Here is a 16,271-nt window from a genome sequence, read left to right as displayed (position 1 = left end):
ATTTAAACGTCACAACAAAGAAAATGTACACAATGTACAAAAATGTAGCGACTATCAAAAATGTTGACAAAACCTGGCAACCCAATGTCGTGGCCAATCTCGCGAGACTTTACTACAACACCGATATTAGCTCTTGGGTATTGTAGTCAAAATAATGTTATAAGCCGTCCCAATTTTTCTTTAAGACGCTGGAAAGCCCAAATAATCTCTTGCGTAGAAGCTAGGGTGCAGCTCCGAGTGCAGTTTTCACCCAGACGTCATTTCTAAAGGATTAACACCCTTTGCACTGCTTGACACTTGTGTATTTTTTTAAAAATAGCCATCTCCAGAAACGTCAACATCGTGAGGAGACGTGCAGAAAGACCTCGAAGCGTGTTCCAGGTTCAAGTTTGTGCGAGAACACAACACATGTGTGCATCAGAGACCAGGTCGGACTGATTTATCACGTCGAAGATTTCCAAACACGGAGTCCTTTTTGAACGCAGACTAAGGTAACAAATGAGATAGTCAGTCGTCGTGCAAATAGATTTAACTGCACAGAGGTTACACAAGCTTGTTTATGCACTGTTTGTATGGATAAGACGCAGTTTATGCATTTGATTCGAGGTGCGGTCATTAAGTTGTTGGGTCAGTTTTAGAGAATAATCACTAAGTGTGATGATTAGTATTACTTGGATCAGTGATGGAGAATAGCGATGGATCGATCTTCGGTAATGCAATACTCTGTTTACAAGCCAGACTGTTTGTGCAGAACATGGGCGTGCGTGCAAGCACGTACTCGCGTCAAGTACATATAGAGAGGGACTGCGACACAAGGGGCTGTGTAGTGTTGAACTCAACTGTAATATCCTTGACATATTTCTCTATATTTCTCTTTGTCTGCAGTGTTTTGTTTTCTTTATTGAATGAGCAGTCTGGTGTTTGGCAGCTTTGGTAACCCTTAAAGGGGAGACATGGCCCATCGTTTGCAGGACCGTCAGCACAGGCTGCCAGTGGCTCAGGCCACTGTGTTGACTCTGCCGCCAGCCAGCCAAGCAAAGGTGAGGATTTGTCTCTCTTCATACCTTAAACTTGAACACAGGCGATTGATGTTACAGGCATGTTTCAGCATGCCAAGGTGTGGTTGGCATTTAAAGTTTGAGTCATCTTGTTTACAGAAGAAGAATCAAAAATGAGTCCGTATCTAGCCTAATGACTGTATATAAATACGTTCAAAACTGCATACAAACTAATGTTTTTTGCACTCTGTGATCAGCACATCCTGTCTGTCATCTATTTGTCAGTCACATCAGGTGATGAGCATTACAGCAGCATTTTTTTAAAAGGCACCAGCTGTGAAAATAAATAAATAAATAAAAGATTCATTTATGATTATGATAAAACCTGAAACAAAACCGGCCATGCAACTCTCTCAAATCCAGCTCAGTTATACGGAAGTGCTGTTGTTATTGTGAAATCTACTACAGTCTTCCTTATAACACCATCTGAAGGACAAGTGTCTTCTGCTACGTGCTTTAAATAGCAGTGAGGTGCCACATAATCCAAAGCTGCTCTTTGTTTACAAAGCAATGGAGTGGATAATATTGAGTAACCAGAATAATAGTTTCATATGGTTAGGATTGCTGTAATAGTGGATTTTTAATGCCCTAAAGTTTTTGTTTCCTCATTTCCTCATACCAGTACAAAGTCAGTTTATAAAATTCTGAACCTGAAAAAAAGATTTTTATTTTATTGGCTAAAGTTAAATTACAGCAGTTAAATCTGCAATCATCATAGTAATAATGCAGCATCTTTGTTCTTCAGTTCAAATGCTCCTCTTATCAGTTGGGAGTGTTTATTGGGTTCAACTGTCCCACTCACTTCAGGGTCTTGCACACACAAACAGCTCCTGGTCTTGTGAATTGTTACCTTTTGTGATTCTTTCATAACTGTGAAATTTTTGTGTCTCTAACCAAAATGCGGATTTCTGCTGTCGCATAAACGTGGGAGCCTACGTGCTAATAAACATGTGATGTTTCTGATGCAGTTCATGAGGATTAGAAAGCTTAATAAACCCAGATAAACAATTAAACTGACTTTTTTTTGGTCCTCAATTAAAGCCAGTGTAATATTTTGAAGAAATGGGAAGTTATGGTAACGTCAGCACTAAATAACAAAATGTTTTCAAACAGGATATGAGGCCTAGCTGGTCCGCTCTGGAATCCCTGTTATGTGGTGCATTTGCCGGAGCTGTCGCCAAAACAGTTATTGCACCTCTGGATCGCACCAAAATAATTTTCCAAGGTAAGTGTGACACTCCAAAATAAAGTTTACTTGCAAATATGGAAAGAATATAGGCTGGCATGTTAGCGACTTAACCTCTGTTTTGTTAGGTGTCACCATAAATGCAGCCACTGTTTTTCTGTTTGTACCAGAGTTTTCTTGCTAAGTGTTCCTGACTAATTACTAATCCTCTTAGTAGATGTTTAGCTTATGTGGGAGAGTGTGTGTTTTTTTGTGTGTGTGTGTGTGTGTTTTTTGTTTTTTTTTAACCTTGAGGTTCATTGCGTCTCTGTTGTTTATTCACAGTGTCCTCAAAGAGATTCTCAGCTAAGGTGAGTTCAGGCGTCTGTCCTATCAGTGAGTCAGGAACTGATAAGTTGCAGATTTACGCAGGTTAATTCATGAATGTTGTGATAAGAAAATACAAATAACAAACAAAGGAGTGTTGTGGATTTTTGCATAAGAGTAGTGGCCTTCTTTTCTTCATTTTAAAACATTAGCAGCTGAGTATTTTTGATTTAGGTAGCACAAAAACATGCAAAGTAGATATTGTTAAAACATCTCCTTAGTCTCTGGTACATTCAGGCACAAAGTAGTATCGTCTTCTCAAATGTATTTTATAAATTAAACAGTTCATTTTCTGATTTATAAGCAGTAAATACATCAATAATAAAGAATGCTACCATTAGCTAGAAGACTGGTGCAGCGCTAATATTGTATATGTTCTTATGCACAAGTTTGCACAAGGTTAGTTAACTTGACTATATAATGTCATTATCCTGATCGTGATAAGATGATTAGGTGCGGAAAATATGACCGGTCTGTACCCTTGTTCCTAACCTAGGAGGCTTTCAGGGTCATTTACTCTACATACATGGAGGGTGGGCTGTTCAGTCTGTGGAGGGGAAACTCTGCGACCATGGTGAGGGTCATGCCCTATGCTGCCATCCAGTTCTGCTCACATGAACAGTACAAGACACTGCTGGGGAGCTGCTACGGCTTCCAGGGCAAGTGAGTAAGCAATTTATATCCATACACTATATTTACAGTTTAAAAGCCTGTCTAGTTTTTAGCTGTGCTAGCAGGAGGATTCTAGAGATGTCAGTATAAATCACTCACTTTGTTTGTTATTGGGTTCTTATTACTGGCAATCTATCTTGAAACTCTTAATGGAGTGTTGTCAAGTCCGACCCATCGTCAGGTCAAAATTTCTGATGCTGAAATACAGCATCAGAGAGCCTCTAGCATTATTAGTGTGTTTCTTTTATTTTACTTTGCTCATTCTGTCTATATATTATTATCCTGGTTGTTTCAGAGCTCTGCCTCCTTTTCCACGTTTCCTGGCTGGGTCTCTGGCTGGTACAACCGCTGCTATGCTTACCTATCCACTGGACATGGTACGAGCCAGGATGGCAGTCACTGCCAGAGAAATGTAAGTACCTAACAATTGTGGTAACATGCAAAAGTATACCTCTCTGTGTCTTTCCCAGTGGAATGAATGAAGCACACTTCATATTGTTTGCTGAATGTTACAGTATCGCACAACACAAACAGGTTTGTGTCAGTTTGGTAAATGATGTCTTGCCTGCCATGTGTTCCTTCAACAGGTACAGTAACATCATGCACGTCTTTGTGCGGATCTCCCAGGAGGAGGGTGTCAGGACACTTTACCGAGGCTTCACCCCCACTATTTTAGGTGTTATCCCATATGCAGGAATTACTTTCTTTACCTACGAGACCCTCAAAAAATTACATTCAGGTACTGACCATTAAGGCTTTTTTGTTTCAAATCAGTAAAATGGAAAACATATATATCTGTTTTTCACTTATCCATTCTTTCATGCATTTTTCTGTTGTTGTTTTTCTCAATTCAGAAAAGACAAAGCGATCCCAGCCTTATCCTTATGAGCGCTTGGCCTTCGGTGCCTGTGCAGGCTTGATCGGACAGTCGGCTTCGTACCCCCTGGATGTGGTACGTCGGCGCATGCAGACAGCCGGAGTTACCGGTTCATCCTACAGCACGATTCTGGGAACAATGCGTGAGATCGTGACTCACGAGGGAGTTATACGTGGACTGTACAAAGGCCTGAGCATGAACTGGGTGAAAGGGCCCGTTGCAGTGGGGATAAGTTTCACCACATTCGACATTACGCACAACCTTCTGCTCAAATTGCACCAGATGGGCAACTTTATCCACTGAATTATGTGGGAACAACATAGGCGTAACATATAGCACAGATGAGACTGGCATAAGAGAGGTTGTCAGGTCTGTGTGATGGCAATAATATGTCTCTGGCCTCTGCAGGACTATTGTGTTGCACACCCCTGTTCCCTTAAGACAGGATGTCAGAAGAGTGGACAGGAGATCTGCTGTTCACAAAGATAGGCTTTATCTTAGACTTTGAAAAATGCACAGAAAATATTCACTTTCAAAGAAAGTGAAGAGACAAAAAAGTGCTTTGAAATTGTTCACACAATCTTAGCTGTGTTGTGAAATCATAATATCTTTGTGAAGGTTAAAGCAGTGAACAGCCAGGTGTGTTTTTGATTGCATCAGTATGGAGAAAATATTTGCACTTTATTAAACATGCAATGTTCTTTCAGTTTGACCCATTGTCAATACAGAGAACTCAATGAGTTTGAAACCTTTAAATTAGGAGACAAATTTAGATTTTAAATAAGCGCTTTCATTTTGTTAATATTAAATAGCCTGATTGGGTAAGGTATTGTTTGTAATGAAAGGGTGAGTACCCAGTGTTCTTTGTCTTACTTATGAAATTGTGTAACTGTGCCAATGTGGACTGATGGAGTGAAAGAGGGTGATCATGTCAGCAGGACTGCGCAGTTTCACTTTCCATGCAGCACTGAGGTGCAGTGAATTTATAGTACTTATGTCTAGTAAGTGGCCGTTAATCAAACCTTAAACCTAAACAAAAGACAGATTTTTGGGTTATTTGCATGTTCTTGACATTTCTGCTTTTTTACTCTACTGTTGTCACATTGCTTGTACTTGCTTGTAAAGCATTGTTTACTCAGAATCTAAACTTAACACACTTAACCTGGTCTTCATTTGTTTTAAATAAAAATAAATAAAACAGCAAATGGATATTTCAAAGATGGATCATATCCAGTCATGTAAATTTAGTTCTTTTGTTTTGTTTTTTTAAAGATTGTCTTTCCATTAAAGGGCCCATCCACACCACTAAGCAATGAATCCTTTTGTCCACTTGAGGGGGCCATGTAACAAGCAACGCTAATGGTGCTGTCATCAGCATTCAAGAACAGATTTAAATCACTGATGTTCAATCAGTTTTTTAGGCTGAAGAAAAGCCTTCACTAATGGTTGTACAATAAAATGCTTTTTGATTGTCATAAGTGTTTTGTTTACATTGGGTTCCTCAAAGACTGGTCTGTTGTGTCACTTGTCACAGTTTAAATACACTTAAAAACACTTATTGGACATTTCAGGTACACCTTACTGGACTCTCTCTGCCTTCAGAACTGCTTTAATTATGGTGCAGGTTCAAAAAGGTGCTGGAAGCATTCCTCACAGATTTTGGTCCATATTCATAAGTTGCTGCAGATTTGTCCGCTGCACATCCATTATACAAATTTTTGGTTCCACCACACCCTAAAGGCGCTTTATCAGATTGAGAAATGGTGACTGTGGATGTGATTTGAATACAGAGAACTCATTGTCATTTGAGATGATTTGTTCTTTGTGACGTGGTACATTTTCTTGCTGAAGCCAACATCAGAAGATGGGTAGACTGTACTTGTAGAGGGATGGACGTGAGCTGCACCTGTGGTCGGGTAGGCTGCGGCAGTTAAACTATATGAAGCTGGTACTAAGTGACCTTGAACCTTTGACTCGATAGAGCCATGCTTTCATGCTGTTTATGTCAAAAACCTGATCATACCAAAATAGTAACAGAACTCACACCAGACCAGGCATCGTATTTCCAGTCATCTGCTTTTCAAATTTGAAAAAATTCATAGTTGACAGGCGTGGCACTCAGCCCAGGGAGATGCTCTTCTGCGTACTTGGTTGTAGTGAATTGTTATTTGAGGCACTGCTGTCTTCCTTCTCTGACCTCTGACATCAACAAAGCATTTTTTGCCTGTAGAACTGCTGCTGGATATTTTCTTTTTTTGTGACCATTTTCTGTGACCCCGATAGACGGCTGCGTGGGGAAATTCCCCCAGTCGAACAGGTGTGGTGGAACCCGAGACGTGTAAATAGGTGTACCTAATAAAGTGGTGGGTGAGTATATGTATTGCTTGGTCTTCCTTTACTTTCAGTAGATGGCAGCACTGAGCAGCTACTTTCCCTGCACAGCCTGGCCTGTAATGGGGGATATTTAGGCTCTGATCACCTCATGGCCTGAACTTGACCTGTTCTTTTGTTCATTTAGAAGCTTTTTCACTGTTATTTTATGAGTTGTCTTTAATACATACATGCAGCTAAGTTACCTATTTAGTTAAAAAATATATAGGAAATTAAAATTACAAATCCCAACAAGGTTAATTACATGCTTAAACACTGTTTGATGTGATGTATTTTTTCCCAATATATGATCCCAGTATAACTTTTCTTTATATTTAATCTTTGAGAATTTTATTTCTTTTTAAAAACATTTGTATTATTTTAATAAACTTTATTACAAAACAAAAAAAACAAAACAACGAAAAATGTAAAATCACTCAGCAAATGAAAAATAGCCAGAAACAAAAAGCAGTTGTAAGTAAACAAACAAAAATAAATAAAAATTACAAAACATAATTTATGTGACATCTTAAATACATTCATCTAAATCTTTTGTAAAAAAAGGAACTGATTTGAGATAGAATATTACTTTGCAATACTATTTATATTTTTAATATTTAAGACACTTTTACATTTTAGTTGTCATTCTAAACTGTTTTCTCAAATATATTTAAGCAAAGAGGATGTGCTTTGTTCAAATCTTTCCTCCATCTTATCCTGTTTTTTTGTGCTGCGGGTACGCATGAGCTCTGAGTAACTCTGAATTATATGAGTGTGTGTCCCCAGTCTGTCGCATTATTCGGCACCCAAAAACTGTTTCATCAGTTTTTGGGTGCTGGATGGAGGGATGCTGCCCTCTTTCCGTCTGCCAATCTTTTCTCGCCCACCCTCCCTACCTATATGACCTTGACTATGAATTATGGGATATCCTGCCACCCTACAGTGTGCAGCCACCCACCCAGGTACTGCAATAGTCGAAACAATGCGACTGGCTGGATAACATGGTTGGAGGGCGGGTGCCTGAGAGAAGCGGGCGGAGGAAGAAGAGGAGGAGGAGGGGTGGAAGGATGCTTCTTGAAGGCGCCGTTGCCATAGGTAACCTGGATCTGTGCCAAGGGAGGGGAGTGAACCATTTGCATGTATTCAAATCTCGCATGAATAATTCACTTTGAAGCCCCTGCTGGAGCACTGGCAGACAATAGCCACACACACTTGGACATAAATGCACAGTATAAGGTGGAAATGCACACAAAAAAGCCTTCCCGCGCACACACGCATCCAGTCTCCGAGGGTGTGAGAAAGGTGAGGAGTTTGGACTGGGAGGATGCTTTCTATAAAGCCTTTCACTGGAAAGAATCAGATTGGGCTGAAACTGTGGCAATGCCGGTAAAAATTTTCCACAAGAAGACTTGAAAACATTCAGACGCTCTTCACCCGTAACACAATAGATGTGAGCAACCTGGCAGAGGGGCCATTTGACTTTGAATCTGTGCTGTGGATGTCACAGCACAGATTTGGAAGGTTGAGAATGTATGATAAACATATGCACACATGTTCACACCCCTTGTGGTGTCCTGCAGAGGAAATGCTGGCAGGGATCCAGTTGCCATCACTTTGAAGGCCTGCTCTGCGTTAGACTCCCGCGCACCTGTCTCCAAGGCAGCTTCCATAAATTCACAAGCATTAAAATGCCTTGAGGGATGTTTTATCTAACATAAACGGGCCTGTAAACGTTTAGCCGTAAACTTCCCTTAAAAAAAGCCAAGAAATGGGTGAAAAAAATTTGCTAATCCCACTGCCATGGCTATAAAACTCAGTCAGGAAAAAGCTACAATCCCTCCATGCACGTATGCTGATATTTACAAGTGCTATAGGATCGTCATCCTCTCCTACTGCTACCTTCAGAGCACCCAGTCCCCATAGCTCAGTCTTGTTAATTTTATAAGATCCTGCATATTGCCACTTATCGGCTGGCAGCGTTGTAAAAGCTCTGGGGTCAGTGCATTACTGAGCTGCTGGGCTCCACTCTTCCATTAGAGGGAGTGTTCAGGCTGCGTTGGCCTTCACTCAATCAAATACGGGCTGCGAACGGCTGCTCCAAGTGCAGATGAGGGGGCACAAACACACACTTTCCCACACACACAAACATACAAATGGAGACTCCTTCAATGCTTTTTTTTTGTACGCATAAATCTGAGCACCTGCATACACACACACACACACACACACACACACACACACACATAGTATATGCGTGTTACCTCTACTCACTGTTTAAAGCCCTGAGGCAGTTAACAAGTTCATTTGCATAGCATTTTTGCATTTACAGAAAGTAAATGCATACGTGTATGTGCTTGTACTGCTGCTGACATTTTCACCACTTGGCATTTAAACATATTCAACACGCAATGAGTTGTAGCTTCCTCCAATCCCTGGATCAGGTGAAACGGATGAGAGGTGCAGCCTACAGCAGCAAGCAGAAATAAGAATCAGGGTGAGCGGGTGATTTAATAGAGATTCCAAAATAGAAATTTAAATAGAAGTTGTGTTTCTTGGAATGTACAGTTAGGAAATTATTTTTCACAATCAGCCAGGAAATGAGGTCAGTTTTATGCCACTGCCTGTCAAGGTAGTGTCAAGGTCATAGGAAGTTAAAGATGAGTGTTGATGGGAACAATGTTGCCTTTATTTCTCAAAAATAATTTGCAACTGCTCTGATTTTCTGACTTTCTGGCATATTAATGTTGTCTGAAGACCTTTTTCAAAACATTGTACAATAGCATTCATGTTTAAAAGGAATATTTTATATACATTTTAATAACAGTAATAATATTTTTTTTCATGTAACACCATTTCTGCACTTATAGTCTACGCACAGAATGAGACACCATACCCACCCTCCAGTGAGTATGTGCCCATTTATAAACATGTATGTATTTCTTCTGCCTGAGAAGAAGCTGGGGGTCGGTGTGTGGGTGTGTGGCGGGTGGATGTATGAAGGAGAAAGCTCTGACAGACTTTGCATGTGAATAGCCGGGGTCCTGTGAACCTTCTGCTCCCTAGCTCCGCACTCAATGGCATCACTGCAGTTAGCATGACAAACTAGGCTCCAAGTTCTCGGACTTTTTGAGACAGCCTCTCCCTCCACACCCCCACCCTCAACAGCCCCACCCATCAATGTCCTGACTCCACCATAACAAACCCGTTACCCCCAACTTGCTCCTCAGTGCTTTGGGCTGGGCCGAACGAGTTTATTAGGTGTCTGGGGGGGTACCAAGTTCAGGGGAGCCAAGGAGATGACCCCTGCACACAGACACACACACTTCCTGAGCGTGAGAGAAAATTTCAAATTACACGATCACTGGTTTTAAGTATGAATTGTTTTCTTCTTTGTTATACACCAGAATTAAAAAGAGGTTTCATTCCCAGCCTTTTTCCTTTCTCATTTCAGCTTCCCTTACACTCCAACATCACATCAACACATTTCATAAAGCCAGCCCTTCATTATACGTGAGTATGATAGCAATCATTGGAGTCTGGAATTAGAACACTTACATAAGAATTCCGTTTGGTTTTTCAAATGCTGGAATGGCATCAGTGAGCCTCAGCTGACCTTGGATCCTTTGGGCGCTGTTGCCATGAAGTAAAAACATGTTACTTGTACTGTACAGTATATCTTATTTGCAATCCAAAGATACACGCTTTTTGTTTAGTTATGTTAATTTACTTATTACCACATCACTGGCGCACACATCTTTGCATGTTTTCTTTGAGTTCTGTGGCTCTAATCATTTTGCTCGTTTGAAAACGTTGCTCAATTATTTGAGCTCAGCGTGATAATATCTGGTAAAATAAAGTTGTCAGTGGATTGTGTTGTGCGAATAAAAGCACTACATCGTGGGATGACTGCAATGCCGTTAATAAGGGCTGTTCCTTATTTTGTAGTGTTTGTGCTGATGGTCTCTCTATAAAACACACAACACTCCTGAGGGCCCAGAATACACTCCAAGCTGATGTCATCTTACAAAGGACAATTAAGATGCTGTTTTATGAGCCCAGCTTGGAGAGTTAAATCATACTGTACTTAAGAGCATTTCTGAAATATATGCACACAAATAATCCATGGAAATACGCTCTTGTATATAACAGGCTAAATATCTTATTTACTGGGACTCCTCATTCAAGCAGATTGGTTTTTCGTGATTTGTGTTATTGTGCTAAAACAAATTAATTGTCCTGTGTGGTTTATATAATTAACCTCTTGCACAAAAGCAACAAATCAGAGAACTCGTGTGTTTTTTAAAGGGTGCTAACAATGCGCTCCAAAATGATGGAGAAAAATGATGGTGATTCAAATATTTCTGTGCTAAAATAAAATAATTTCAATCATGAATTAAAATATACAATTTAAAGCTTTAAATTGTGATGCTGCTTGTTTATTCCAGCACATTTAATGAAATTAACACAAAGAATATAAACAAAGATCTAACTGCTTTCTTAGCCACAGTTTACATGCAATGAAAAAAACAATAAAATTCACACCGCCATTTAAATTGTTTATTTGTTTTTCTAGCCACCAAGCTCTGTGCAGCTCTGTCCTGCTGTTACAGGCCTTTGTTCTGCTAACAACCAGGATGTTAGAGACTCTTCATTGACAAACAAACAGCTGAGCTATTAAAAGACAATTAGCTCGCCCCGGAGGCTTTACTTAGGTCAATAAAGGGCTGCTTTTACAACTCAATGAGCTAACAAATTAGTGCGTTGGTCAGGTTTTACAGACTTTTAATAAACTCTTGCATAGCTGTGTTAATGTTTTTCTGTGATCTGTTTATTAATTGTATTTCATGTAGTACTATAAATATATTTGAAACCATAAAAAGGTAGAAAAAAGAACACTACAAGAAACTTTACAATGATTCAAAGGAGACATGACTCACAAAGCTGATGAAGTATATAAATGTAATTACATGTAAAATAAAAACAACCGATTCTATTTTTTTACACAACCTTCTTTTGTGTGTGTGTGTGTGTGTGTGTTTTTTACGCTTGTCTTCACATTTGCCATCAGGAGGGACCAGGCCTCGCTGTCAGAGTTGTAACCTGTATACAGACTTTATGTGACATGATCCGTAACTCTATCTATAGGTGTTATGGTATCATTGCCACCATTAAAGAGGTTTTCCACCTTCCCAATGACCTCCGCCTCGCCTCACAGGACACAGAAAACGACCTGATGGCAATGTCTTTCACTGTACAGAGGCTACGACGAAATGCATGTGTGTGTATGTGTATGACAGCAGCTGTGTGTGTGCCTGTGCACGGAGGGTCGGTCACTTCACATACAGTGTCTTTAGAAAGAGTCCAGCCAGTAGGACTCGGCCTTCTCCCCGGTGAGAGTGAGGGAATCTAGCACGGCCAGTAAGCATGTATATCAGGCCATCTCACGGCTGGCTGGACGCTCCCTGGGTGGCCCACTGTGGTCAATACCGCACTGGTGACTGGACACACAGAATGGGATAATCTCCTACTTTCTTTCAGGGCCATGGTGCACACACATACACACACAGACACACATACACACACACAGAGATCTCCTTTTATGCCGGTCTGGCCATGGTGGCTTGCCTGGGCCTAATTTCAGGTCAGGACCACTCACGGGGAGGCCGAGGGCTGGGAAGCCTGGAGTGAGCGAGGGGACAGCATGGTTGGGGGAGAGTGCGGGGAGGGGGCTTGAAAGGAGAGCAGGGAGCCCATTTCACCCAGAGCACTGGAGCACACTGGGGGCACTGGGGCATCGCCTCTACTGGCTGTTGAGGGAAAACAAAAGGAGGTGTGATCTCCACAAAAATAGGACCGATGCCTGTGTATGCGTGTGTATGTGGTTATAAATGTGTATCATTGTTCAGAGTTTCCTTCAGCTTCAGCAATTCGCTTCAACACCCCTGCTGCTCACATACAAAGGCACCTAATTGACACTACAGATTTAGGCCACTTGCTTTAACTGTTCCCCTTCCAACCCTTCAGCCACTGCTGGAATAATCAGAGTAATCTAAATAAACAGGTTCCTGTAGCTTCAGAAAATGAAGCATCTGTGCTTTGTTGTGCTGTGCTAAAGGATCAAGCTCAGTGTGTTTGTTGTCATTAAAGGCTGTGAAAGTGGCAAAACCAGAAATTTGTTAAACACCTCTCAAAACTTTCCCAGTCTGATTCTGTCTGTGGGTTTTAGCCACAAATAACAGTGGCTAAAACCCACAGTGGAAGATATTTTTTTTAAATAGGCCAAATGATTTCCTAAAGCAGCTGGGAACTGTAGCTTTTAGCAAATTGGACCCCAACAAGAGTAAAGAGCATATTTGTTAGAGAAGTCATTTGGAAAAAGTAATTAGGAGCGAGCATAGTATACTGGCAAAGTAAATTCCAGTGAGCAATAAGATATATCAAGACTTGGAAAGTAATACCCAAATTATTGCTGTTTGTGTTTTTATTGAATTATTTGACATTATTGAAAATACGGAACATGATCAGTCCTATAACTTTACTGTATGCTTCAGGTATAATCACAACTATTAAAAACAAACATTTCTGGCAGATATAAAAATGATACTTCAGTAGAAAGAAAACCCAACACAGGCAGTTTTTCATTTCACAAATTGATCAACTTTATTCAAAATATGTATATCCCATTAGAACAACACTTTTGGCATTTTGCAATATCGTTCAGTGTTTTGTGATGAACGTATTTCTTTATAGAAAAAGATTTTCTAAATATATATGTGTACATAATGTCGCACCAGCAAAGAGGAAAGTAATTCAACAACAGCAAACTCTCGCTGAATGATTTTACAATCAAATACTTGAATGTAAATTACAGAGTGAAAAAGAAAGACCCCTTGGGGTCTCATCCAATCTCCGACCTAAAATTGGTCTCAAATATAGTAATTCATATCTAATGAAACTAATTTCGGAAAATATTATTCGGAAGCTCCATTTTACACTTTAGACAGCACTTAAATTGATTCAACCTCTAAACTTACCTTTTAGAAGCAGCCCTGACTTACCTGTTACCATCCACAAAGACGAGCGCCTAGACAGAGGATAATCAGACTCTAATGATGTGTGTCTAAGTGACTGTTCTTGCAGGTGTAGAGGTGGCATTTTCCATATGTGGCCAAGGCTAAACGTGTTCAAAGAAATTGGCTACAGACAGCGTGCACGCTTTGTTATTCAGGTGGAAGCTCAAGAGTCGATTTTATCTTCACGGTGGCTTTTCTGACTGCATCTGTGAAGATACAAGCATGTAAAAAAAAAGAGAGACTCATTAGTGAATAGAAAATGCAATAAACTGTGCAGTTAGTCCAGAAATATTCTTCTAATTCCAAGTGTCCTTTAGTGTATGTTAATTAAGCATGTGAGGATTTCTGCAGAAAACCACAAACAGGAAGAGCTGTTTCACATGAAGACACACTTAAATCACACGAGCTCTCTGCAGACATGCAGTGACGATGATGCTGCCTTTGTCATCATCACCCCAGACATACCAAACTGTTAATGTTTACTAGATGGGGGGAGGGCGCATGAAGGCAAGTGCACGTCCGTTTGTTTGTGCGTCTATCAGCTGTCTGCATCGCGAATGTGCATGACCCCTGAGCAAGCAGACAGTCATGGGTCAGAGGTCAAGATAGAGCCCTGTCTGGGCTTCCTGGCTGACCCCAATGCCTGAAGCACAAACACAGACACACACACACGCGCGCTTAAGGGGGAAGGGTTGCCCCCTATGAGACTAATATCACCTTTGGGATTAGAATCCAGACAGAAATACATTGACCCAAACGGGCGCGCACACACACACACACACAGTCTCAGATGCAGGATTTGCTTGGTCATAAAACACGAGTGGCGTTGTACAGCAGAGAGGAGCAGCAGAGATGCTGAGTCTGAGAAGGCCACCCAATTATCGTTCAATGCTGAAGTAAAGAGGAGACCAGAGGAGACGCGGGAGGTCCAGCCCTCATCATAGTGAGCAATGAAAGAAGCTAGCACATAGCTAGCTAGCTACACTGGGTTGTTATTCTTGCAAGGCTAGAGGATGCCAAGGATAAACAAATATAGTATGTAAGGTAGCTACTATGACACCGGATTAAAGGGCTTGTGAATAAAAAAAGACAGCATGTGCTTCCTGTCATAGAGTATATAAAGTATTTTAGCTGTTATTTAAACCAAACAACTGATGTAGCTGCTGGAATTGGGAGCTCAGAGGACCAATCTGGGAAAGAAATCAGCATGCCTGACTCTTGCAAAAAAAAGAGAGAGAGAAAAATCACAAATCAAAGAGGAGAGAGACTGCAGGATCTCAGCACAAGTGAGTGAAACAGAAAAAAGGTCAAATTCAGAAGAGCTGACGAGCTTCGCTACCACGCCATCGGGAAAACTCCCTAAATAAGCCTGAGTGTTAAGCCTTCTAATCCCCTGTATTATTGCAACATCTGTGAGGTCTAGAGAGGCTCTGTCGGTGATTACCAAGACAGATGTAAACAATATCCTGGCTGAAAAGGAGAGGAGAGGAGAGGAAAGGAAAGGAGAGGAGAGGAAAAGGCTTGGTAGATATGGATAAGAAACTGCTAGCAGGATAAGAAAAGCAGACAGAGAGAATGTGGAGAATATAAAGCGGGTTAGGTAGGAGTGAGTGTGTCAGGGGATTTAAGGGGGGAAAAAAAGAAGAAAAAGGAAGTGGAAAATTGACAGAAGCAGAAGGGGTAGTGACTGTGATTTTGGAAGAACTTGGACACAATTCTCAAGATGATATAGAAGAAGATTGAGGATTGATAAAATACAGTAGATGGTGGAGATGGGGAGACAGAAGGTGACAGCATGAGGGGGGGCAAGAGCAGCAGATTGGAAGATGGCAGACCTGGGGCCAGGCGTGCCCCGAGCGGCTGACGAGGCACCAGGGAGACGTGTCTAATTTATGCAGAGTTAGGCTGAGGGGCTGAAGAGTGGAGGGTGTCTGGAACCCCTTCAATAGCCCTGAGAACTCAGGAGAGCAGCTATGGGTGCTAGCCGTGTGAGAGCAAATGGGGCATGGGGGAAAGAGGGGGATGGGGGAGTCTCTTTTTTTCGGAAAGACAACAAGGGGGTTGCAGGCTGTTGTCCCAGCTCAATTCAGGCGAGGCTGTCCGTCTGACGTCCCATTAAGGTTTGGGACAGGGCATGGGGAACGAGGCGAAGAAAGGGTGATGGAAGGGGAGCGGGAGGATAGAAGGAGGAGAAGTGAACAACATGCTCTTTCCCCCCACTCCAGCCTACTTCTCCAGTCTGGCTACCTATTAGATCCACAGGGCCGTCTGTCTGCTTCTCTGCATACTAATTCCCCATTACCACAGCCTTGAACGTGAGCAAAGAACAGAGTCGGACTAAATCAGAGACAAGTAGCCTGGCTGATGGGTTGGCTGTATGAGAGGGTTTAAGGGTGCTTTAGCACTTGGGCACACAGGTCCAGTGGGCAGACTGTGGTTTATTGTAGTGTGCTTAACTTGGCAAAACATTTAAAACTTTTTTTTTCATATGCACATTTTTATTCACTTTTAAGTAACCAAATTTTCTTAGTTTTTCTTTTCATTTGTTGAAATTGGAAGTGGTAACCTGGCCTTATGAACCTATTAAACATTACAGCCAATAGAAAAAAAAATTGCTACCCTGGTTAAAGAGACAAGAAGAAACAGATTTTTTTTTTACCTCTATAGGT

General features: G+C 41.2%; 1 protein-coding gene and 1 long non-coding RNA gene across 3 annotated transcripts in view; one reads left to right on the top strand and one right to left on the bottom strand.

Annotated features, from left to right (window-relative positions):
- The first annotated feature begins 145 nt into the window (after window positions 1-145).
- Window positions 146-5,634, top strand: LOC100693853 (mitochondrial coenzyme A transporter SLC25A42). 2 transcript variants are annotated; one of them, XM_003439683.4, is made up of 8 exons: window positions 146-491; window positions 886-1,040; window positions 2,172-2,283; window positions 2,569-2,594; window positions 3,107-3,273; window positions 3,578-3,694; window positions 3,870-4,021; window positions 4,137-5,634. In XM_003439683.4, the coding sequence occupies exons 2-8, from the start codon at window positions 954-956 to the stop codon at window positions 4,460-4,462; spliced, it is 987 nt and encodes a 328-aa protein (XP_003439731.1). In that variant the 5' UTR covers window positions 146-491; window positions 886-953; the 3' UTR covers window positions 4,463-5,634. The 2 variants fall into 2 exon arrangements, with proteins under 2 accessions (XP_003439731.1, XP_025758454.1); XM_025902669.1 differs by lacking the exon at window positions 146-491 and having other exon boundaries at window positions 567-1,040.
- Window positions 5,635-13,163: 7,529 nt separating this feature from the next.
- Window positions 13,164-16,271, bottom strand: part of LOC100694747 (uncharacterized) — a 38,985-nt gene continuing 35,877 nt past the window's right edge. Inside the window, exon 4 of the long non-coding RNA XR_270355.3 lies at window positions 13,164-13,808. This is a non-coding gene — a long non-coding RNA (uncharacterized LOC100694747). The remainder of the gene's footprint in view (window positions 13,809-16,271) is intronic.

Source organism: Oreochromis niloticus, linkage group LG23 (assembly GCF_001858045.2).
Source record: "Oreochromis niloticus isolate F11D_XX linkage group LG23, O_niloticus_UMD_NMBU, whole genome shotgun sequence".
In the NCBI taxonomy this organism is placed as follows: Eukaryota; Metazoa; Chordata; class Actinopteri; order Cichliformes; family Cichlidae; genus Oreochromis; species Oreochromis niloticus.
The sequence above is the reverse complement of the archived record's forward strand: the minus strand, read 5'-3'. Positions and strand labels throughout refer to the sequence as shown.